Below are 24,156 nucleotides of genomic sequence, written 5' to 3'. Positions count from 1 at the left end.
GTAACATAAAAATACAAATTTATTACTGTAAATACATAATAATAATTTATAAATAAAATCAGATCCAAAAAATGCTGAAAAAATTCCTTAAATAATTTGTTTTTCAAATTTTGAGTTCAAATACAAGGCAAACACAAAATTAAAAATAAGTATAACTACAAGTCAAATTGCACATATGCAGAAGCTGAAGAAGTCCATTAAATAGCTATTGTATGTTTCCTATTTGGTCCTTTTCCTACTTATTAGAATTATCAAATACAGCTGTCAGAATAAATAATTCTGCCATCTGAGAGTCTAGCTTATGATTTGATTAATCTGTGTAAAATATAATAAAGGCTCCCAAAATTCAGCATTAATTGGGTAAAATTTATAATCTATATAAATTATGCACATATTTTTTTAAATGGAAATTAAGGAACATCAATGAAAAAATAACTGAATAAAGAAATTATTTATGCAACTGACTTCTCTTTCGCAATATTATTTTAAGAATAAAACAGAAATATGTATATATGCATTATGCACCATTATTATTACACACAATTTAATATTTAACATAAAGCAAGGTTTTAAAAAAAGTTTGTGTATCAAACTAACTCATTAAAAGTTTTCGTACAGTTAACATTAAAATTACAAACAATTTTTTGAAACACTTTTTACACATATAATAGCAGGTAGGAAAATTTGAAGAAACAATTATAAAAAACTGTTTGAGTTAATTATATTAAGTGAAGTCTAATGAAAGGTGGTTGGTTAGCAGCTCCAGGTATGAAAGGTAAAACATGCCATTGACTAGAAGCAACGGGTGACTAGAAGAATGGAAGCATCAGATACACTGGCACAGTTCTATACAGACTTGTGTTATTTCATGAATATAAGAATGGTTTCATATACTGTTGATTATGCAGAGAAACAGGTCAACAACAAGTTAAAAACATGCCACAACAGACTGAGTGGCAGGAGAATGAACATAATTCTCCTAGTTTAAAAATATTTCATTTATAGAACCAAGAGAAAAGCTTGCACAAACAACAGAGGAAAAACGACTCATTTGCACAACATATGTTTTTATGAAGCATACTGTTTACCACCAAATAAAATTATTTAAAAATTAACACATTAAAAAGTTTCTTACCATTTTGGATTCAAAAACATAGAAAATTCTATATGAACTTGAATTTCTATTAAAGAGATTTTGCAATTCTTCATCATCTTTGGACAAACTATCTAGGATATGTCTCATGTAGCCCTTAGATACTAAAAATGCTAGCCACTGCTGTTGGATATCTAAGGAGACAGCAACATCAAGGACAGCTAATGCCAACATCTGAAAAAATTAATTGATGCATAATTATGTAAATAAGAAACTCAGTAGCAAATACATAATTTTGACCATATTTTGTAAATCAAAGTTTTTGTATAAAAACTTATAATAAAATGCTTTTATTTATGCACATTAAGAGATTTACCCCCCCCCCCAATATTTTGTCTGTTTTACCATCAACCAAAGGAGAAAAAATATCAGGTGCCACACAGAAAAAATGAAAATGAGGAGGGAAAATATTTCCCCAAATTCCTACTTAAAAGAAGTTGTAATTTATTTTTCAGATGGCCACAAATTGGCAACAGCAGATTACTACAGTCGAGAATGGGATTTTTGAAAAAAATCACAAAGTTGCCAATGTGAAGGTTTTCCTTTTTCTGGCAATTATCCACATTTCATCTTCAGACAGCTTCTGCAGTGATAAATACATCAGTTCATGCCTATTTTTGCAAATTTAGGTGAAGGGCAAAATAACACTTCTTGGAAGAATACAGTAGGCTCACTTTCATATGTAAGCAAATCACAAATTTTCAGCATTATGAATTCTAAGGGAAGGGAGGGGAATTTATTAATTATTGTTACTTAGTTTTGCTGTATCATTTGACAATAAATGCCATAAAAATTGATAAAACCTTTGCCTACAGTGCATAGTGACACTTCTGGTAAAGAAACTGGGTTCACACATGCCAGGTTCATGGTTTGTAAAACTTAAGAACCACAGATGAGAGTCACGGTACATCAAAAATAATGTCAATAAAATTTAAGGCTTGAGGTTTGTAAATTGGGCCGACAATTATCATGCTCATAGCAAATTGCCATCAATGACTCTGTCTCAGTTATGGGTTATTCTCAGCCAATTTTGCCAGTTCAAATACATTTGTTTAGCCATCCAAGTGGCCAAGCCGTATGCATATGTTTAAAAATATTTCTCACGATAGCTTTCAAGTACACAGAATGCATTTTAAAAAATTATTTGAAATATGCACTTATTCGTGGCATTTTGGAAGTTTAGGGTTTTATGGCTATACCCTCGGCCACTTGAAGGGTTAAACATATTAAAAGAAAAACCATATGAAATGTCTTAAAATTTTAGCAGCGATAAGACAGTGAAAGTTGTGTTAACATTGCAGCCACTGATTCAATAGATATTTTAACACTGGTAACAGCAGTGATATTTTCTGTTTGAAGAAACTGGTTATTGGCAATACTGACAAAAAAGAAAAAGCAATAAACCACAAATTTGTAATTACATAAAGACTCCTGGCACAAAAGTAGCAAATTTATATCAATAAGGTAAAAACAAAAGAGAGTTTAATGTTTAATAGTTGGCAAAATGTTTTGGGAATAAACTGTAATGTAGATGCATAAAAACACAAAACAAATAATACACAATACTTTTTTTTTTTTTTTTTTTAATTTAGGTTCCTGTAGATTGTGATGAAATAAAAGTATATTCTATATAATGTATAATAATGGTTCAAGTTCAGAAATATGCTATACCTGGTTTTGTCTATATTCATAAAGATTTAACATTTACTTTAAACAATAACGTATTAAATGCTAAAAGTCTGACCTGAAGATAAGTCTAAACCTCAAAGATTCTTGACAGCATTTCAAGAAATGTTAATTCTCAGATTAGATGATTACAAATATTGTGATACACTTTATGTAGCTATATAAAACAAAAACTGGTTTAAAAGGATATGACATAAAATTAAGAATAGAATTTTCAGTAATTCTAATTAATCAGACATTTTTCATGTTTTAAAGTTTGGAATGTCAATAGCAAAATTCCATCACAAAACTTTTGATGTGACCCCCTCCCACCAAAAAAAATTACTTCAGCAGCAACAAGCCTGTAACAAAATTGATAAAATATATAATTTATGGTTAATCTCGACCTTTATATTAACTACTTACAATTAATTTGAAATCAAATACCTTTAAAAATTTTATGCAGAATTTCTGATATTTCTTTTGAACAATTAAAAAAAATTTTAAATGGCCAGCTAAAACAGAAATTTCTTCATGAAAAAACCTGATTTGCAAGAAAACTTTAATAGATTAAGTAAAAATAAAATATTAAGCATACTTTTGTGATATCATGACCTGTACAAGCATCTCTACATATGATTTCCATGATAGTTTCACCAAAGCTGAGAATTGTTTCCATGTACTCCGACCGAAGTTTCCTTGTCTCCGATTCTTGATCCAGGACCATAGAAGCAACACTACTTTGATCAGAAGCTATAAACAAGAGGTCATCTTAATAAATTGACAATAATGATAATCATAATTTTTTGACACACTGTTACTAAAGTTTACAAAATTATATAAAATGATCCAAATAATAAATATAGCTTAAATAAAAATTTGTAGGGTTGTAAAATAGTTTAAAACGCCTTTCCTAAATATTAAAAAGCATATGCATGTAAATTTCAAGAGCAATTACTGCATATCTCCACATACCAACAAATTTTTTACTACTAAAGTCTGAGGATCAGCTTATTACATACAAGTTTAAAATGATTTATAAATAATTCAATCACATAAATAATATACATTAAATAATTGAAAACAATATTAATAAACATTTGTTTATTGGTATCCAACTCAGAATTTTCTAACAATTCTGAGAAGTCTCTCTCCATCAGAAGCAAGCGGTTGTGAAAGCCATCATACTTCATTTCACTATTAACATCAGAATATACCACAATAAAGTGTAAGGGTTTCTTAACTACATTATTTATTTCTCAAGGGCATCTATTAGCTTTCTGTTTAAGGAGACAATTTTTGTTTACTAGCTATTATTTAAACAAAAAAAAAAAAAAAAAAAAAAAAAAAAAAAAAATTATTAATTGAAAGGGGTGATCTATACATTCTTTCTCTTTTTTTAAAATCCCTGATTTTGGGGAAAAGTCTCCTAACTGTCCTGGTCATTTTTCATTTTAATTGATTTTTCTAATGAGTGGAAGGGAAAACCATGTTAGTTTTTTTATGTTTTGAAGCCCTTTGAAAAAAAGCAAAATGAAAAAAGTAAGAATAACAATACATATATTTGCTTCCAATCACATAAAACTGGGGGCGGGGAAGGAGCGAGTGAAGAAGAAATGATAAACAAAGATAACTGAAAAGTAAGAGACAAATTTAATGACTCTAGCTTTCCTCAAGTTAACTTCTTGACTAAGGTGTTAAGCATACTCTGGTAAAACAATGTTGCCATGGCTACTGAAATTCCCTTTTATCACCCTTTTAGAAACTGTAACAAATTTGTCACCAGCAGATGGCAAACTCAAAGAGTTTAAATTAATATAGACAAACTGTCCTCCTTTGTAAATTATTTATTTGACAATAATAAGATTAACACTTTCTGTTATGTTGAAATCCAATCAAGACATGCTGAAGAAAAAAAAGTACAGGAATATTAAAAAAAAAAAAAAATACTTGAGTGCATCCACATCTTCAAATATTTATGAATAATTTGCTAATGAAAGTTGCTTTTTGAACTCCTTGTTCAAAATTTTATAAGGACTGAAGAGAACTTAGTCATAGTTTCCCATTTATTTTATAAATTGTTTTCTGACTGGAAAGGGGGTTGAACTATATTACCGATACTTACATCCATATACAAGCAGTTTAATAAAAAACAGTTTCAAACCTATTTTTTATCTCAGAATATTAAATTATGAACTTACATCCTATGTCATTAGGTTTCTGCACAATGCAAAGAAGATTCAAAAAAGCGCTATAGAAGTTAGCCCTCACTCTTTGCAAGCCAGTACCTAACAATAAAGCATGTATTATATGTATTAATATTTTATTAAACAATGCAAAATGCAAAATAAAAAGTACTTATTTTTATAGATAGTATAAATTTCAATTGAAATAAAAAATAAGATGTCTTAAATAACTTTATTTTATAAATGGAACTTTGATCACTTTTGCATTATTGTGAATGATTTAGAGCACAAACATCAATCTGAATTTTAAAAGCTGTTTTAATTATGAAAATTTCATATAATAATAATAATCAACCGTGACCTTCAATTAAATATAATATCATTAAATATAATCTTCTCAATTAAATATAATCTTCATTCTTAAAGCTTTTTATAAAGAAACGAAAAATTTTTCATAAAACTTCATAAATCATTCATAAATAACAACAAGCAATTTGTACACAACAGCATCATTTAAATCAAAAGCTTTCATCTGAGATTTGTTAAAATATTTTTTAAAAATATGTCACGACTCACCAGTTTGAAGAAGGCATTCTACAATAGCACGTAAGACTACCAACAAAGACGAATGATGAGTCAGGGGAATCATACATGGTTCCGTAGTTATATTCTCAAATGAAGCATAACCATTTGTTAGAGCTGGTGTATGATGTATGGGTTTCAATATTGCATTAACCATGCTGTGCCGAAGTGTTGACATCAGAGTTAGAATTACTCCTGATGCAGGAGGCATTAATTCTGGCAGTACATTTGGAGACATTACCTGCAAATTAAGAAATATTTATGCACTTTATAATACAAGCAATTCACCAAAACAAAAAAATTTATATTCAACTTTCTGTCGTATAACAGATGATAAAATAAAGTTCAGGTCTTAAATGAATATTTCAGCATGTATACGAAGCAGTAAAAAATGTCAACCAGAAAGCTGTCTCAGGGCTCAAAAGATTTAATCCATTTACGAAGGAATTTCTCTTGTATTAATACAGTTGCATTAGCAGCAAAACAGGTCAAATATTCCTTTCTAGAAGAAAAATTGTAATCTACTACTTGACAGCATGTAATACAGCCCACCATATTTATCATCTGACTTGAACAAATATCATACAGGCAAATATTCAGATGTCTGGAGATGATTTAAAATGAGAGTGATCTAGATTGAAGGCCCAGAATCTCTCTTTTAATATGTGTCTCACTATTATTTCAGCAAGACAAAGTCATGCAATGTCATGTAACATAATGGCTACTGTTTTAAGTTTTGTTGGGTGGGATAGGGGGGAAAAAGATTATTATTATTACTTTAGATTACATCTGACTAAACTCTTTCAAACATACGGCACCAATAAATAAAGGAAATTGCTGCTGTAGTTGGGTGAGTCATAAACAAGTACGGTGAAAGAACATCTTGCAGAGAAGTAAAAGAAAAAAGATGAAGTCTGGTCATTGGAGCAAAGGCACAGAGCACATAGTCTGAGGAGTCAGTAAGTCCAAATCTAAAAAGACGAGCCTTTAAGTAATGAAGAAAAGACTTACTGCACACCTCTGTGCTTTAAAAGGATCTGAAGTAGACAAATTTTATTCACAATCCTGAATGCAATGATACCTTACTAAGAGTATGTTTCAACATAATCTTTATACTGATGTGCAAAGCATCATAAATATTGTACACATCAGAATTATGTCTCTTTTTTTATCACCTTCTATAAATATCATCTTAAAAAATAAAAATTCAGCATGCTATTAATATTAAGATGAAAATACAGTGAAAACATTTTCATCTTTCATATATCAAAAGCCAAATGCATTAGTTATTGATCTATATTTATTGAAATATTTTTATCTGTAATGTATATGTAATGCATAATTTTAATAAATTGAATTACTATCCAAAAGAGTCATCTTTGATGTAATTATTAAGGTGCACTTTATTTGGAATTATTTGGGGGAGAAAAAGGTATTTTGTAATGAACAATTAATATTTATTCAATTTACAACTAAGCTGCATGATAAATGTTATCAGTTTTAATTCCTTCCATCACCATAAAATACACCTTCAATTGTTTCTGAACTAATATTTTTAAGAATTTAGAGCAAGAAACCAGCATCTTTTGAGATATCAGTATACCATTAATCTATACTCCTTTTAGAATGCAAAATCAGTTCCCTCCCTCAACACCATTTAATCATTATAAAACATACAGCCCAGAATTTGGAACTTGCATGCTATCACAACCACCTGAGTACAAGTTGCCAAACTCTGGCAACCATGTTCATAAAAATCCTTCAGTCAAGCAATGTTGCCATTTTTGCATGTATTCTTTTTGTTGCATTCCAAGTTTCAACTGCTTTTAAGAATAAATTGTGATATTTTTTAAATAAATTTTTAAACATGTGCTTGCGGAATTTCCCAGCAATAGAAGAAACTGCAGTAAAAACTTCAAGTACACAGAATGTTTCTAAAAAATTTCTAAAGGGAGCAACAAAGAAATGTGTTTTGTAGACACATCTGAGGGTTGTTGCTGAGGTTCCACAATGCCGAGTCTGTACAATTTTCTGATTTTTTTTTAAAGTGAAAACAGATCGCTATGAAGTTGGAGAGAAGAATAGCAAAAAGAAATTATACAAAAATTTGAAGAAGAACATCCTTTTTTTAAATGCATCATATAATCCTTATTTAATAATTAAAATTTGTATTTTAAATTGCTACAGTATGTTTTCTTTTCAAATGTTGATAATGTTTGCTAATTTACAATAAATATTGATATTTTAAATAGCTACAGTAGGTTTTCTTTTGAAATCTTGATAAAGTTTGCTAACTTACGATAAACATTGATAGCTTAGGAATATTTTTTTTTTAAAGTTATGAAAATCACCAACTTTCACTCTACAAGTAACTTTTACCTTTTCATCTGCAAAAAATCACCAAAAGTGATTGCAATAATATGAAAGCACCCAGAATTTCAATCCACAAAAGTTTTCAGGTACACATCATCTATTTTTTTCTTCTTTTTTGGTTTTATAACAAAATTCTGTTTATGTTAAGTAAATTTTATGTCAAATAATTATCAGTCTTCTGATGCATTTTAAATTATCAGCATGCAAACAAATACTCATTTCTTGTTTAAATACAATATGGCCTTCCAAAATCAAAAAACTTCATTCCAGGTTTTAAATAATCCTAGCAAGTTATGAAAAATTTAATAGTTTCAGAGGTATAGTTTAAAAATTCAGACACAAAATTAAGACATCATATAAACACAATTCAGATATAACTACACTTCTAAATCTTGAAGTAAGAAGTGTCACTACTTGAAAGAAAATTGAGAGTAGTGTGAAAAACCATTTTTAAGTTCTTAACAGCTCACAAATTAATTTCGGAAGTATCATAAAAGAAGAGAAGAGGGGAAAATAATTCTTTGTAAGTAAAAATAGCCCCCCCCCAAAAAAGAATCCTACCTAGAACAGCTCTTGCAAATATACTGTGTTTCTCTAAAAGAAAAACCTGGCATGATTTTCCAGGGTGCTCATAATCAGTAAAGCCTACCCCAGAAATAAGCCCTAATTAAGATTATTACCAAATAACTAGAATGCAACCCAACATCACATGTGCATTTGACAATGAATGGGCGTGTTTGTCACTATTTAGAATCTTCAATTCAATATGGCATGTTGCAACGGACAAAATGAAATGAACCTGTGAAATAAAGAAAGGTGTTCAGAATTTTATGCTTCAAATCACTTTTATCACTTTTGTCTCATTAAGTCATCAATTAACACTTGATTTAATAATATATGTAAAGACAGCAATATTTAGACTCCTAAATAAATGTATATTAAAAAAGAAAATCTGTCCCACCAAGTACGAGAAAAGAATTAAGAAGGCATCCTACAGCTTTCTGCAAAAAGAAGTTAGATCTCTGAATGGTCTGAAAATAGCAATATACAAGTGTGAGTCAGATCAGCATTTATTTCTTGAGTTGGAAGGTATAGTTTTGGTTGTTTGCGAAATCGATATTTAAGCATTTGTCCTTACAACAGTGTCACAAATAAGACATTATCCCAGAATTCAAAGCACCACAATACTAGTTAAATAGCTTTCTGTAGCAATGGTGAAACTGCAATGTTTATGAAGAAGGATTTCAAATGACAATTCATCAGAGAAGCGCTTTGTCAATCTATATTTCCTCCATCTGTTATGAGAGTCCATATGAACTGTATTCTAGCAATTTATTCAGATGGAATAAAAGTTCCCCCTAATCATCACTACAGGCAAGAAAGATGACACTAAATGAGTAATGCATTCATTTTCTTGAAAAAGAAAAGAAAAGAAAAAAAAAAAAAAGAAAGAAAGAAAGAAAGAAAGGAAAGGAAAAAAAAAAAAAAAACACACACACAAACTAAATACAGTCGAATCTGGTTAATTGGAACAGCTGCTTTTTCGGACCAAATCCTAAAGAACTGAAACAAATCCTATGTACATAAGCCTAGTATTATTTGCTTATTTGGACCAAAATTCAGTTTAATCGGACCAAAAAACGTGAGAGCAAATAAGAAACAGAAGCCACAAGTTGGAGTCGGCCGCGTACAGCAGATGTACAAGCAGTCTGCGACATATGGGAGGATCTGTAGTCGCGGCTCCCCAGGAAAATGCTTTATCAAAGGTCAGGAATTCTTTAGAGCGCATGACAAAAGCAAAACCGGTGGTAGGTGAATGTGCGCACCATTTTCTTTGATCTGCGCCTCTGCGTTTCGAGGAAATGAATAATACAGTGTCTGGCTCCCCCTAAAAGGAATTCCTGCCTCTCAATCATGATTAAAGTTTACACGAGAAAGCTATCATTTTGTCACCTTTTTGGGATGATTTTAGTGCCAAAAATTTGAATGGTGAACATTTTATCTCCCTCTTGACTCCAACATCTTGAACCTGAAACACCAAGGTTTCTTCATACCACTTTAGTCAATGAACTGTGCGTCTGTCTTGTCTCCACTGCCAAAATGCCAAGATGGGACCTGACATTAGCTGAAAAAAATTGGTTTCCTGGATAAGATCAAGCAACAACCACAAAACACTAGTCAGCGTAGGTTGATGGAAATAACCGGATTGGCAAAGACTACAATTTCGTGCTTGATAAAACAAAAGAATGAGCTGCGAAAAAAATGGGCACAATGTGAAGGACGAGGAGGAACTTCCAAAAATGGAAGCGTGAAAGCAAGGACCCAGTTGTCGATGAGGCCCTTAATGAATGGTTTGCCATTGTTACTGGATGATTTGTGCGAGTAAGCGGCCCAGTGTTAAGATGCAAAGCAGAAGAACTCGCTAAAAAGCTGGGCTACGATGACTTTAAAGCTATGGACAATTGGTTGTCTCAATGGAAATCTAGACATGACATAATATTCAAGAAAGCACATGGCGAGAAAGAAAATGCTGATAGTGCAAATGCTGAAGAATGGAAATCAACAAAACTGCCTGAGCTTCTTGAAAATTTTTCAGCAAATGACATCTACAGTAATGCTGATGAGACTGGGCTGTACTATCGTGCTACACTGGACGGCTCGTTAAGTTACAAACATGTTGCAATCTCACGCTCAAAAAAGCGATGGATCGCGTAACTCACTTGTGCTGCTCAAACATGTCAGGATCAGACAAGAGGAAGCTGATGGTTATAGGAAAAAGCATTAAGCCTCGCTGCTTTAAAGGACTTAGGATGGAGAGTTTACCAGTTGTGTATCATGCGAATAGAAATGCGTGGATGACCTCTGAACTTTTTAAAGAATGGCTGAAGGATTGGAACAGAGAGCTACAACGCCAGTCGAGAAAAGTGCTGCTTCTTCTTGACAATTATGCACCACATCCTCATTTAGTTTTCTTGATGAACGTCCAACTGGAATTTCTACCTCCCAGGAACACAGCTTTGGTCCAGCCAATGGACATGGGCATCATAAAAAATTTGGAAGACCCTTTATAGTGAAAGGTTGGTTAATTACATCCTCGAAGAAATTGAAGAAAGTTTGCTGACCTCATCATCAAAAGCCAGCGAAGTCAGTGCAACTTACAAGCAGTTACATATTAGGCCAATAGCTGGCAAAAAGTGAGCAGTGAGACAATTCAGAATTGTTTTTCTCACTGCGACTTTAAGCACTTGGTTTTGGAGATCGATGTGGACATGCGCATTGAAAGCGAAAATGATGATTTACATGTGGAACTTCAACAGGTACGAAATTGTGAAAAATTTTTATCCATTGACAACGAGCTTCAATGCTATGATGAAAATGAAGATTATGATGCTATATTGTTGCTCGAGTTGCAGCAAAACACACAACAGCATCAGAAGACAAGAAAGTGATGATAAAGATGCTGCTAATAAGTTGGTGCAAGTGACAACACAGGATGCGACAAAATGCATTGAAATTTTGCATCGATATTTCATGCAGGATGGAAATGAAAGCAGTCCCATTGCTGCATTAGATGCTTGTGGCGATTTCTTTCATGTGCAATCCGCCAAGAGAAAGCGTCAGATCACATTGGATAAGTTCTTCAAATGTTGACTGGAACTTGGTAAGAAATTGTTTTTATTGTGCTTCACATGTTGAGTATCGTGGAGATTGTTTCTTAGAATTTGTTTCTAAATTAGTTTTCTCAATAAAAAGAGTTTGACTGTATTTCTTGTTTGTACACGTATGTTCGCCATACGTGTGTACCACACCATAAAGTTCATAATTACATTTTAGTGCATAGTTTACATGTACATTTACTGTTTGCTACATATAGCACGTCCCGTCTTACAACATGTTCGTGTAATCGGACCAGCCGGTTATTAGGACCAAAATGATCGCTTCCCGATGTGGTCTGATTAACCGGAATCGACTCTACACACAACTACGATTATTATCATGAAAGATTTCTAAGTGAATAGGAACTAGATTGATGCAAATCTGTAGAACAATATTCCCCCCCACACACACACACACAGAAACTCCGCTGAACTGATTAATCTCACATATGGCCAATTAAGGTTAGGAGAAACTTTGTAAAAGCACTTAATACTATGATGATTTTCGAAATTTTCTTCCCTAAAAATATTCAAAAGTTTTTACATAAAAAAGAAAGAAGAAAAAAGAAAAAGACATGACAAGCCCCAATCTTTACAAAAAATAATAATAATAATAATAATAATAATACAGAGAAATTAATTAAAACAATTAACTTTCTAATTCCACTCATTGACACAAAGCATTGGCCTTTTTTAGTACGCTTTATACACATCTGATTTTATAGTTAAATGAAAACATATAATAAATTATGTATAAATAAAAACTTCATGAAAACTCACTTTTGATAACAGTTCTTGGGATAGTTCAAGAACCATTTGATCTTTTTTTTCATTTCCTAACATTTCAAGTGGGCATGCAATAAGCAAAACTTCAGTAACTTGTCTCCATGCATCAAATAGCAATCTTTTAGCAAATACAGCTTCTCGTGCTTCATTGCAGCTTACGGCATACTCTAAAACTTTTGATATTTCCTATAAAAATAAAATTGTATATTGCAAAGAAAGCTAAGCATGGCACTGTAACACAAAATGACTCTCAAAATGAATTTTTATATTTATGCAACTAACCTGCATCATAATTGTTCTCTGACCAATAACTGACGCACCTTGTAACCCCATAGTTTCTTCAGCTAATCTGTTATGTAATTCTTCAACATCAATTAGTCGAGGACCATCTGGTTCTCTAATTTCACATTCTTTCAAAATACGCTCAACCTCTTCATTTTCAAAGTAATCCCAACGAGGAACATCGGGCATCTTATGATGAAACTGTATGCTATCAAGAATTTTCATGAATTTTCTGCGAAAGGTACCTGTTAATAGGAAACATACAAGCTATAAAAATTAACATATTTTATCAACTGCCCCTCAATAATTTGACATAACATTCAGCTCACAACATTTTCAAAATAAATTTCGCATATATCATTTTTTTTAAATGTTTCCTTTCTTGATCAAATAAAATACAGACTCAACAATGCAGAAAGAAGTCACATACTGATCTGTAGTAATATACATTAAATTATATCTGTCAATACATTTTCATGGACTTCAAAAGCAGCTTATTAAAATAACCTAAACTTTCCCTACAGTGCTGTACAAATTGCCACAAAATTTATAAATTCTTAAACACCAGCTTCTTTATCAATGAGCAATTTAATTTAGTATTCTTGATTCCACATTAGTGCATGTTTTTGTCTGCTAAGGCAAATACTAAATTAAAGGTAATTTTCTAGCTAATGCAATGCAATGCAATGTTTAATGAGATTAACTAGGAAAATAACAAAATTAGCAAAAAAGATTGGCTAATTTTTGCTCTCTTTTAATTACTTCATTGTGTTATTATTATTATTATTATTATTATTCTGTTCAATTTGCTTCAGAAATAATAATAATAATAATAATAATAATAATAATAATAATAATAATAATAATAATAATAATGCTAAAATCTTCTTCAAGGAGTCCAACAAAGTTTTCTTCGAGGGAGGAGGGGTAAAATGGTTTGATTAAGCTGTGCCAAATACGCTATATAACTCATTTCACTACTTTCCTACAATAATTCACGGCAATACAGAAAGCTGGAAGAAAAGGGAAGAAGTTAACAATGCTGCACTCATGGAGGCTCCCTAAAGGGGTTAAATTTAATAATAAAGTTCAACTTTCTTGAAAATAAATATTTTACTTCTGCTATAAATTGCAAAGAAATTAATTCTCTGAGTGTCATGGCTTTTTGAATCTGCCATACCTGCCAACCTCTAAAAATAAAAATTCAGAAGATTTCTCCAAAATTCAGAAGAACACGAAGAATTAATATCATGCTTTGATATTGAAAAAATAACAATTTATACAAATAGAAAAAAGAAAATTGTACTTACATTAGTAAATCTCAGTTAAGTAGTAACTAAAAAATTTATTAGGAAACATAAAACAAGAACTTAATGTTACACAAAAAAATTATTGCATTGAATTTAGAGTGCATTTTTTGGCTTTAGCCAAAAATTCTTTGGAAAATTTCCTGTCATAACAATTAGTTTCCTCATAACATTTAGCAATTAAAATGTTTTCTAGAGTTTTTGGTGAAATTGAAGAATGAAACATAGTTTTGTTCTTCTTTACAACACTGAAGACTCTCTCGCACTCAGCATTACTGTGTGGAATTACGAGAATAGCACATAAAACTGGCACAGCTTTAGTATTAGTCCTTTTTGGCGAGAAATTTTGTTGGCGACATTTTGGAGCGATAAATGAAAAATTATGTTAACCTTGTTATTTATGGTAACCATAAATACTGAGCTGAAAAAACGTGCCGCTATTTCTGTCCACGTAACTTTAACGAATTTAGTAGCTATCAGGGCTTTGATGGCAGGAGGGATAAATTGCATGTTTTTCTTAAAGTTACTTAAAGCACAACATTAAAAATATTTTTTAAAAAGCCAAAAACTGATGCTTTTAATATTACATCACATGATGAGTCTTGACATTTTTTCATATGTCAACTCTGCATATTATAAACTCCATCCCCCCAAAGATAAAAAACATATTTTTAGTAGCATGAGGTAAACTCTTGGTGTTTCCTTTGCTAAGGAACCACATGCAAATTTAGACTTCTTAGATGTTTCTTAAAATGGACAATAATCAAAATTACCATGGTCTAAAAATACTTTTTGCCTCATTTCTTAAATTAGAACTATAGGGATGCCTAATTGCATGAATTCATAGACAAAAATTAGGTTTCATTATTGCTTTTAAAACATTTTTATAATTTGTCTGACTATAAAAAATGTAATATTGCTTAGATTGTGGAATATATTGCTTATAATTTACAGTTCTCAAATTTTATATATCTCATAATTTAATAGCTGTATATGAATAACCTTCACTGAGTATTATTACTTTTATTAATAGTATGTTGACATAACAGTAGACTTTTTATTTTAAATTTTATGCAAATTTTCTACATTACTTAAACATTTAATCTAACAGAAATCTGAATTTTTTGTAATAAAAATTCTATAATAAAAGTAAGAGTACAATTTATATATATAAATTTGACTACATGGCAAGCACTTAGATACTGATTTCAATGTAATTATTATAAAGTTAAATGTAAATATTATTATTATTACCGTCTTTAAATGTAATTATTATAAAGTTTAGGTATATTTTTATTAAGATATATTCTTATTCTATTAAAAACTTTAAATGTAGGCACACTTTAAACAGAAGGCACACTTTGTGCTTACGACTCAGTCAACCACTTGTGGCAAGATAACTTATGATAACAATTAAGTTCAAATGTTAAATTTAAATTCAAATAAATTTGTAGCCTAAGGCTACACAAATCAATTTAATGCAAAGCTGGTTCAAAACTCAACTGGCATGGAATTCAACTATCAGCAATTATAATGCAGGACTGAATCTTATGTTATCTAGCAACCTAGTAACGTGGCCTCTAAAGGCAAAACACGGTTTGTTTTACAAACTAAAAACTTCATTTGGATTATGGTGGGAAAACAGATGGGAAAACTGACAGTAAAGATCCCAAACATAAAAAAACTCTGGTTACAAAATAAAAGAATGTTACATTATACTTTGTTCCCTGATTAATTATTCACTACATGAAATAGTGTAATGCATTTTTTGTTTGCATCATACACAAATTATTTATTTTATTTAAATGCTGTTCAAAACTGAAGAGGATTTTACAAACATATTGACCATATTTTTCGACCTATAGATGCAACACTTCAGTTCAGAAAAGATTTATAATTAAGAAATAAGAAGAGAGAACAGTATTTATGAATAGAAAATAAATATATATGCTGGCTAGCAGAAGGATGCCTTCATAAAGGAGATTTTTAGAGAAATTGGCTCAGATTCACATTGCATGTAAGGAAAGCCACAAATGTTATCATATAGCCAGTCTGAACTGTCACTGTTCAGTGGTTTATTACTCCACCACTAGTGGATTCCAATGACTGTTCGAATCTTTCACACAAATCATCAGTTATGATGATCGTTGTTGTGTATGATTACCATTGGTACAAAATTTACTCATTATGATAATTTAATTTTAGCTTTTAAATTATAATCATAAATTAATTGTAATAAATTGAGTGATTAAAAAATACACACTTCTTAATAGTTTTACCATTTACAAAATTTAATCATAAAGTATTTCTAACACTGGTACAAAATTTACTCGTTATAATTTAATTTGATTTCCTTTGAAATATTTGTTTTATTTTCTTTTAATAACAGGATTTAAGAAATTAAAATAACATATACTAGTTTGAAATGCATTTATTAACCTTTTGTAGTTTTCATTATTCATAACATAAAAATTAACCTTTTGTAAATTTAAAATGTTAGCTAAATACTAATATAATATAAATATTAACTAATTACTTAAAAATTAATACTTAATATATTAATATTATATTTTGTATTTTAAAATATTAACCTTTTGTAAATTTCATTACTCATAACATAAGCACTGCCATAAATTCATTTATGGTAGTGTTTCAGGAATTTATCATAGCAGAAGTAGAAATGTTTAAAATTAGAGAAAGACTGTTTATTCTAATCAAGAGCTGATTTTTTAAGATTGTTATATAGTCTAGATCGGGTTTCGTTGAAAATCTGCCATTTTTTTCCGATTTTCAAAGCCGGGTCTACCTTGGCGACCGAAGTTTGTCGCCAAATCAAAAAATCGCCAAAAGGACCAATACTAAAACTGTTCTTAAAACTCTTGCTAGTCTATCATATTTTGGTGTTCCATAAGCTCTTTTTATTCTTTTTAAGGTACCAACAAGGACATCAAGTCTATCTTATCCAGAACTGGAAGAAGTCTTCAAACTGTGCAGCAGAAAATTGGTTCTGTAGTTCATCTAAAGCATCATTATGGCATTCATTTTCTTTAATTGTTAACAAAAATAGAAATTTATCAATAAAAAAAACGAATCTTTTCAAAAGATGAATTTTCAATTTGTCAAAAGATGAAACATCCATCTGAAAAGTTGACCGGCGTGATCGGTAGCGCTTTGCGGCATGTTGTGTTCGATGAGGAATGCAGTAAACAAACACTCTGCCAAAATGACATCAGCATCCGAATTCGTAGCCAAATTTGAAAAAAAAAATCATCCACTTTCCTTGACGTTGTCGAAGCCGAAGCATTAACTTCATGATTTTTAGACTTAACATGCTTCACAATGTCGCTTCTTCCATTGTGACTTATTATGAAGGCACACACGCACACGTTGCAAAATGCATAGTTATTTCCTTTGAAGGATTCTTTAATTGTTGGAAATTCGGCTTTGTGGGCAGGCTGAAACTATTGAGAATAAGGTTTTTGAACTCATTTCGTAATAACGACGTATTAAGAAAATTCGTAGCACGTGCAAGCAAAAAAAAAAAAAAAAAAAAAAACAGAATCCGACAATCCACGCTTGCTGAGTCCGAGCTGAGTAATTCCCTTGCTGCTGAAGCGAACGCAAAAAAAATAATCTGGCGCCCACAAAGAAAGGAGTGGGAGAAACAAGTTCAGCGCATTGGAATGGCTGGTTAAGCGGCGAGTTGGGAGAAACCGCAGTTACTGGATTCGAAGTAGTCGGTAGTTGGCGGTAAAACACGATGCAATTGGCGAAAATCGCTGAATTGGCGAAAAATTCTAAAATTTCGACCAAAAATCACTAAAAACACTTGAAAAAGGAAAAAAATCGTAAAAAATGGATTACGATCGTAAAATCGTAAAGACAAACGCATTTTCGTAAAAAATACGAAAAATTCGTAAAAGTTGGCAGGTATGAATCTGCTCATGAAAATCTGCATTTAAACAGTTCCTATTACCTATTTTTTTATAATTACTTATTTTAGTCCCCATTTTCATAAACTTCTTTCCATTAAGATGGTATTTACGTTATCAAAGGAAGCACAAAAGCAAAATATTTTTAACAGTAATCTAATGCATATGAAGTGACAAAAAATCTCATGGCCAGAAAAAGGCATTCATGCCACTTTATGGTTTAAATAATTTTCTCCAAAGATCCATATACTGAAAATATTTAAACTGATTATTAATATAGTAACATATCTTTATGTATATATTATCTAAATATATACATAAAGAAGAATGTCTGAGTGTTTGTTCGCAATTAACTCAGTCAATACTATAGCTATGGCCACCAAACTTTCTACAATTATTTTCTGGGTCCTGACGTCCACTTCCCCCTCAAAATTAGAGATATTACTCTGAAAACAACAATTTTTGTTCTCATTTTTCCGAATGGCAACAGTCTTGCACACTGGAGATAAAAATCTACTTTATTTCGAGAAGTGTTACCACTTCTCGCTTTCAAGTTGTAGAGTTTAATAATAAAAAAATTCTAAATTCTCTATTTACAATGAAATAAAAATAGCATTGCCAAACATTAAATACATTATTTCCGATCGCAAAAAATCGTGGGAAGCCATTTCGACTATTCCCAACTTTGCATGACTTTAATCAGCCAAGATATTAATTAAGACACAATAACACGCCGAATAAGTACTAATTCACAAGTCAAACAACAAAAATCAGGGTTAATTTTCAAAATTTTCCCGGTTTGATATTAATATTTATTAAGTAAAATATTTATTTTCAAGAAAGTTGAACTTTATATTAATTAAAAACTCTGAAAACACTAATTTTCTCACTCATTTTTCCGAGTGGCAACAGTCTCAAGTATTGGAGATAAAAATGCTTCATTTCGAAATGTGTTGCTACTGTTTGCTTCCAAATCATAGAGTTTGTTAATAAAAATTTGTAAGTTTTACAAAATCTATATATACAGGGTGTATCTGAAATGCTTCAACAAACTTAGAGGGATGATACTACTCATCAAGACGAACACAAAATGCAATGGAACATGGGATTGCAAATAACGTTTAAAGGGTGAAAATCACAAAACTAGCAAAATCATCGAAATCTCGCATGGGGTGATCTCACAATATTGCCATGGCCCCATGCTCACCGGATTTAACACAATGTGACATTTCTTCTGTGTCTATGTAAAAGACCTTGTTTTCTTACCCATTTTGCTGTGTGATTTAGCAGAACTGCGTGAAAGTATTACATGCATTGTCGATATTACTGATAGTACCATGTTGAATACAGTCTGACAGGCATTGGACTATCGCACTAATGTATGCCGTGTGACCTATGATTCACACACAGAACATCCATAAGGGCTGTACATAAAAGTCGAATTGTTTCTGTATTTAATGCAATGTTCTTCTTTGCTGTATTCATTTGTTGTTTTACTACAGCCTTATGAAATACTGGAAGGAATTATGAATAATCCAGTATATGTATGTGTGTCTATGTTTTTGTATGTATAACACCCTACAAAATTATTGCAAGTATACAAATAAGGCTAATTAAATTATATAAAAAAAGAAAATACCTAAATTGGTAATATAACAATGCTACATATGAATAAAATAGAAATACAATAAAATAAACATGAGAAACAAAAACAAAAAATTGTTTCTTCCACCTCTCAAAAAATATTTATCTTGCCAACCTCCTTTCCCCCCCCTTTATTGAGGAACAAATTTTTGATGATAACCAATTCTGATGACATTGTATTATGAACTGCATATCTTTTTGGGGGGAAGGGTGGTTAATTTATTTCATATAATAATAAATGTAAGATCACAATGAACTTCGATAATACATGCCACTCTGAAGTTAACTTTTTACATAATTTTAAAGTTTATATTAGGATGTTACTCTTGAATCAGATGAATATCTTAATGACATACCTGTTGTAGGTTTCATAAATGAATAGGAAGACCTGCTAGTTGATCCAAATGATGGCTCTGTAACATCAACAGCACCTACAAAATAATGCAGATTTTTAGGTCAGAAATAGGAATGTATTTCAAAATAATAAAATTTTATGTGCATGGCTTATTTAGAATGTTCAACATATATATTTTTGCTATATATTTATAATTTTTAATAGCCTTTGTCAAATTTATTTTTCCAAAATATATCAGAGAAATCAGATTAGAAAAAAACTTTCGTAATTTGAATTTATCAAGACTTAAAATACAGGATCATACCACTCTCTACAGGAGGTTTGTCATCAAGAAGACTGCTAAGAAGGCGATGAACATGTGATCTTTGATGATGCGCAGAAGTAACTCTTAGCTCTACTGCAAGAATTCTCAAAAGCCACGACTGTTGTGACATTAACTTAACAACATGTTCGCCTATGTAAAAAAAGTTCTTATTAGTTCGATGATTATAAAATACCATATTAATTACAAGACATTACATATAATATATATGTGTGTGTATGTGATGATTTTGAGGATACAATGATATAATTCAGTGTAGAAGATAACAATTCACGTTTTAATCACAGCCCAGATAACTCTGCAGGTGATAGCTCTAATGGACTGGCAATGGTAGCGTAGATGTAAGTTGGATAAGTGTATTATGTAGATAGAATAATCGATTTGCAATCAGATGTGGCCAAATTCAACATAATTTTATTATTCGATAAAGAAATTCTGGAGATACATTGTTTGTTAACATGATTATGAGTGCAATAGGCACCCCACAATTTTGTATACAAACTTACATTTTAAACAATGGGAAATGCACATAGGCAAAAAGATGTGGGTTACTCAAGATAGAGCAGGCAGCAAAAAGGACAGCATAATTAAGTAGCTGGAGTATTTAAAGGCTCAGATCCTTTGTTTCGGTCCTGAATGAGCATTGGGAAAGAGCTTTTGCAATTTGGAATACTGCAGGCATCAGTAGGGTAGATACGAAGGGGGTATTTACATTTTAAATCAGAAATTTAAATGTCTATTGTCAAAATTTTGTTAATGATTGCCTTTCTTATTTTATATTTTACATATTCTCCCCTTTAAGGAGAAAAAAGCTTGGCAAAAGAAGTTTTTATATATTATTATTAGCAAAAAAATTTTTACAATATTTACAATTTCAATGAGAAAGTAAATAAATGGCTTCAAGATGAAATTCAGAAATACTAGAACAAAATATGATGCTGTAAATTAAATTTCGAGTCCAGTTTCAAAGTCTCTAAAGTATAAGTTTGTAAAGTTCTTAAGGTGGAAGAAAGATCACATAAAAAATTTTACACTCTTGTAAAAATCTTTCATAAAAATTAAGTGTTGTTATCGATATATTTCTGTTACATTCAGGAAATTATATTAAAATGAATTCTTACTTACTGATTACAAAAAAAAAATTCCATTGTAGAAAAATGTAATAATTAATATGTAAAAATGAATAAAATACAATATAGTACAAGTATAAGTAAACTGATGAAATATGGCAGGTCATCTAGAAGCAAATCAGCATAACTAATTGCTAATGGCTGTGGGAAGCCTAAATACAATTACACGTAGAAACCTCGATTTCTTATACAAGGTAAGTGGCTTTTAGTACTTCATGAAAAAAATTAAAGTTTTGATTCACTTTTATGGCCATAAATAGTCTTCACATTACATCAAACGGCAGAGGTTAAAATGAGAAGTGAGATCATAATCAGCATGATTCATAACAAAAGACTGAATGTTGTCCCTCTGCTGCTTGTCTGTAGAGAGACTTGCTGATTGGAACAAACCTGAAAGGCCTGATGTAGGCACCATTGGCAAGTGTTGAAAGTTAGTCAAGCTCTGCTTAATGCAGTTAATGTCACAGCTTTGTGTAGAGTTCCAGGGGTTGTAAACGAGTTAATATACTTTAAGTTTCCAATAAGCCATTAAAGCACCAGAAAATACCTAATGTCTCTACAAGCCTTCCCAAACATTTTGGCTAGTTTATATCGATTTCCTTCTCTTTAATTATCGATCCTTTCTGACAATAATTAGAAATTTGTCTCAATATGCAAACCAATGTTCTCGCTAGTTTCTGTGTGCTTTATCTCCTAACTTGTCAACCTCTCTTTCATAAATGAAACCTATGAAATAACCTACAAAATAACCTATGAGGGTTTACTCGATCTGGTAAAAGTTAAATATCCCCCCCCCCGATAGAAGTGAAGCAAATTATCACTGTACCTGAAAGTAACTACAATATCAGACAAAGAACTTAGAACATAAAGGCATGTTCTGATGCTAACAAAGTCAATTACAGCTCACGGTGACGTAATTAAACAAGAACAGTCAAATTCAAACTAAAAATGTGAACTAGTGGTCAAAGATAATAAAATTTAATTTTAATTTAGGCTCAGTAATTCTATCATAGGAGGAAACAGAAATGGGAAGTTATAGTAAAGGCTGTGTTGCGAAGAACACAGAAAATATATAAATCAAATATAATAAAACAGTTCGTTCGGTTGCGGGCTGCCTCTACCCTAACTGGGTGCATTATGAATAAAGATAAAAAATTCTTAATGAGCCATTCTTTATTTCCATCAAAACAGTATCACTCTTCCGAGATCAGCTTTCGTTCCGTCTACAAGCAAAACATTCGAAAACACTCAGCACGCAGGCTGACGTCACAAACAGGAGCGCCTCGCACCGGTTATTACTTCAGTTTATTTCACAACATCCTCCCCCCCTTGAGACTCAGGTTGAGTCTCAAACTCATAACAGACATTATTTAAAAAATCAAGTCTTTTTGAAGCTTTTACAAGTCGTCCAGAGGAGGAATATTGTTGCATCACCATTTTATCAGGTGCAATTCCCCTTTTTAATGTACACCCAGCACTAGAATTAGATTCCTCTGCACCCAGTTTCTTATCAGGAATTATGTTTCTGTCATTAGCCTGTATCTCCAGAGGAAAGATGCGTTGTATTGGTCGTATAACTGTTCCATGCCGGGTCTTAAGTTTAACCGTACGAATCTTTCCATCACGTCCAGGGACCAATTCTGTAATACGGGCTAAAGGCCAAAATAAACGTTTTCTGTTATCATCCCCCATCAGTACTATTTCTCCTACTACAGGTTCCCGAGATCGTTTTTCATTATGCTTTTGAAACAGTTGACTAAGGTATTCTTTTCTAAATCGTTGTCTCAGATCATTTAACAATTTAGTTCTATTCTTTAATCTCTTATTAAGACTTGATGAATTTAATTCATCAAGATCTTCAACATTGGAATTTCTGTTCTCGATAAGAAACATGGCGGGTGTCGGAGGTACTAATTCTTGCAGATCTTCAGAAACATAAGTTAAGGGTCTACAATTAATTATAGTTTCACAATCACAAATAATAGTATAAAGTTCTTCATATGATAACACTGATTTACCTAAAGTACGTTTCAGCAATTCTTTTACTGTACGAACCAACCTCTCCCACCAGCCGCCCCACCAAGCTACAGTAGGTGGAATAAATTTCCAGATTATCCTTTCAGTTCCCGTTTCCTTTAATACTTTAGCCCAATTTAGTTTTGATAAATCATTAGATGCACCCCGAAAATTTGTCCTGTTATCACTATAGATTATTCTAGGGCGTCCGCGCCTAGCAACAAATCGTCGAAGCGCCAGAAGAAAAGCTTCAGTAGAAAGAGAATTTACGAGTTCAAGGTGAATGGCATGGTACACAGCACACGTGAACAGCGCGATCCACACCTTTCCTCCATTTTTTAAAAACAGGGGTCCAGCCAAATCAATCCCTATGATTTTAAACGGCGCACAATCCGTAACTCGGTCTGGCAGAGGTGTCAGTTCGCTTGACATAGCCTTAGTTTTAAATCTTTTACAAACGATACAGTTAAAGAGGACATTTTTAATGGCCTTTCTAGCTCTGACTATCCAAAATCTTTCTCGTAATATACATTGCATCATCTGAAGACCAGCATGACAGTTCTTATTATGGTACATTTTGGATTAAGAAATTAGTGAAATCACATTTTTCTGGTAACAGTATTGGATAAAGAAAGGATTCATGGTCATCTCTATTTAGTATTCTCGTTTTAACTCTCAGAATACCATCATCATCAATAAGCATTTCAATAAAATTATAAGATTTCTTATCAGTCAGATAATAATTTTGAACCAAACGAATTAAATTT

The 24,156-nt window shown here is 31.5% G+C and overlaps 1 protein-coding gene across 2 annotated transcripts in view; it reads right to left on the bottom strand.

Annotated features, from left to right (window-relative positions):
- Nup205 (nuclear pore complex protein Nup205) overlaps nt 1-24,156 on the bottom strand; it is a 205,957-nt gene that overhangs the window by 25,947 nt on the left and 155,854 nt on the right. For both annotated transcript variants that reach the window (XM_085813835.1, XM_085813834.1), the window contains exons 23-30: nt 20,226-20,375; nt 19,923-19,997; nt 12,684-12,928; nt 12,396-12,587; nt 5,581-5,827; nt 5,020-5,106; nt 3,417-3,571; nt 1,136-1,327 (exon numbers count right to left, since the gene is read on the bottom strand). In XM_085813835.1, the coding sequence (XP_085669961.1) occupies nt 1,136-1,327; nt 3,417-3,571; nt 5,020-5,106; nt 5,581-5,827; nt 12,396-12,587; nt 12,684-12,928; nt 19,923-19,997; nt 20,226-20,375 (1,343 nt within the window). The remainder of the gene's footprint in view (nt 1-1,135; nt 1,328-3,416; nt 3,572-5,019; nt 5,107-5,580; nt 5,828-12,395; nt 12,588-12,683; nt 12,929-19,922; nt 19,998-20,225; nt 20,376-24,156) is intronic.

This window comes from Stegodyphus dumicola, chromosome 3 (assembly GCF_044657685.1).
Source record: "Stegodyphus dumicola isolate Sdum_Otavi_A_Nest chromosome 3, ASM4465768v1".
In the NCBI taxonomy this organism is placed as follows: domain Eukaryota; kingdom Metazoa; phylum Arthropoda; class Arachnida; order Araneae; family Eresidae; genus Stegodyphus; species Stegodyphus dumicola.
The sequence above is the reverse complement of the archived record's forward strand: the minus strand, read 5'-3'. Positions and strand labels throughout refer to the sequence as shown.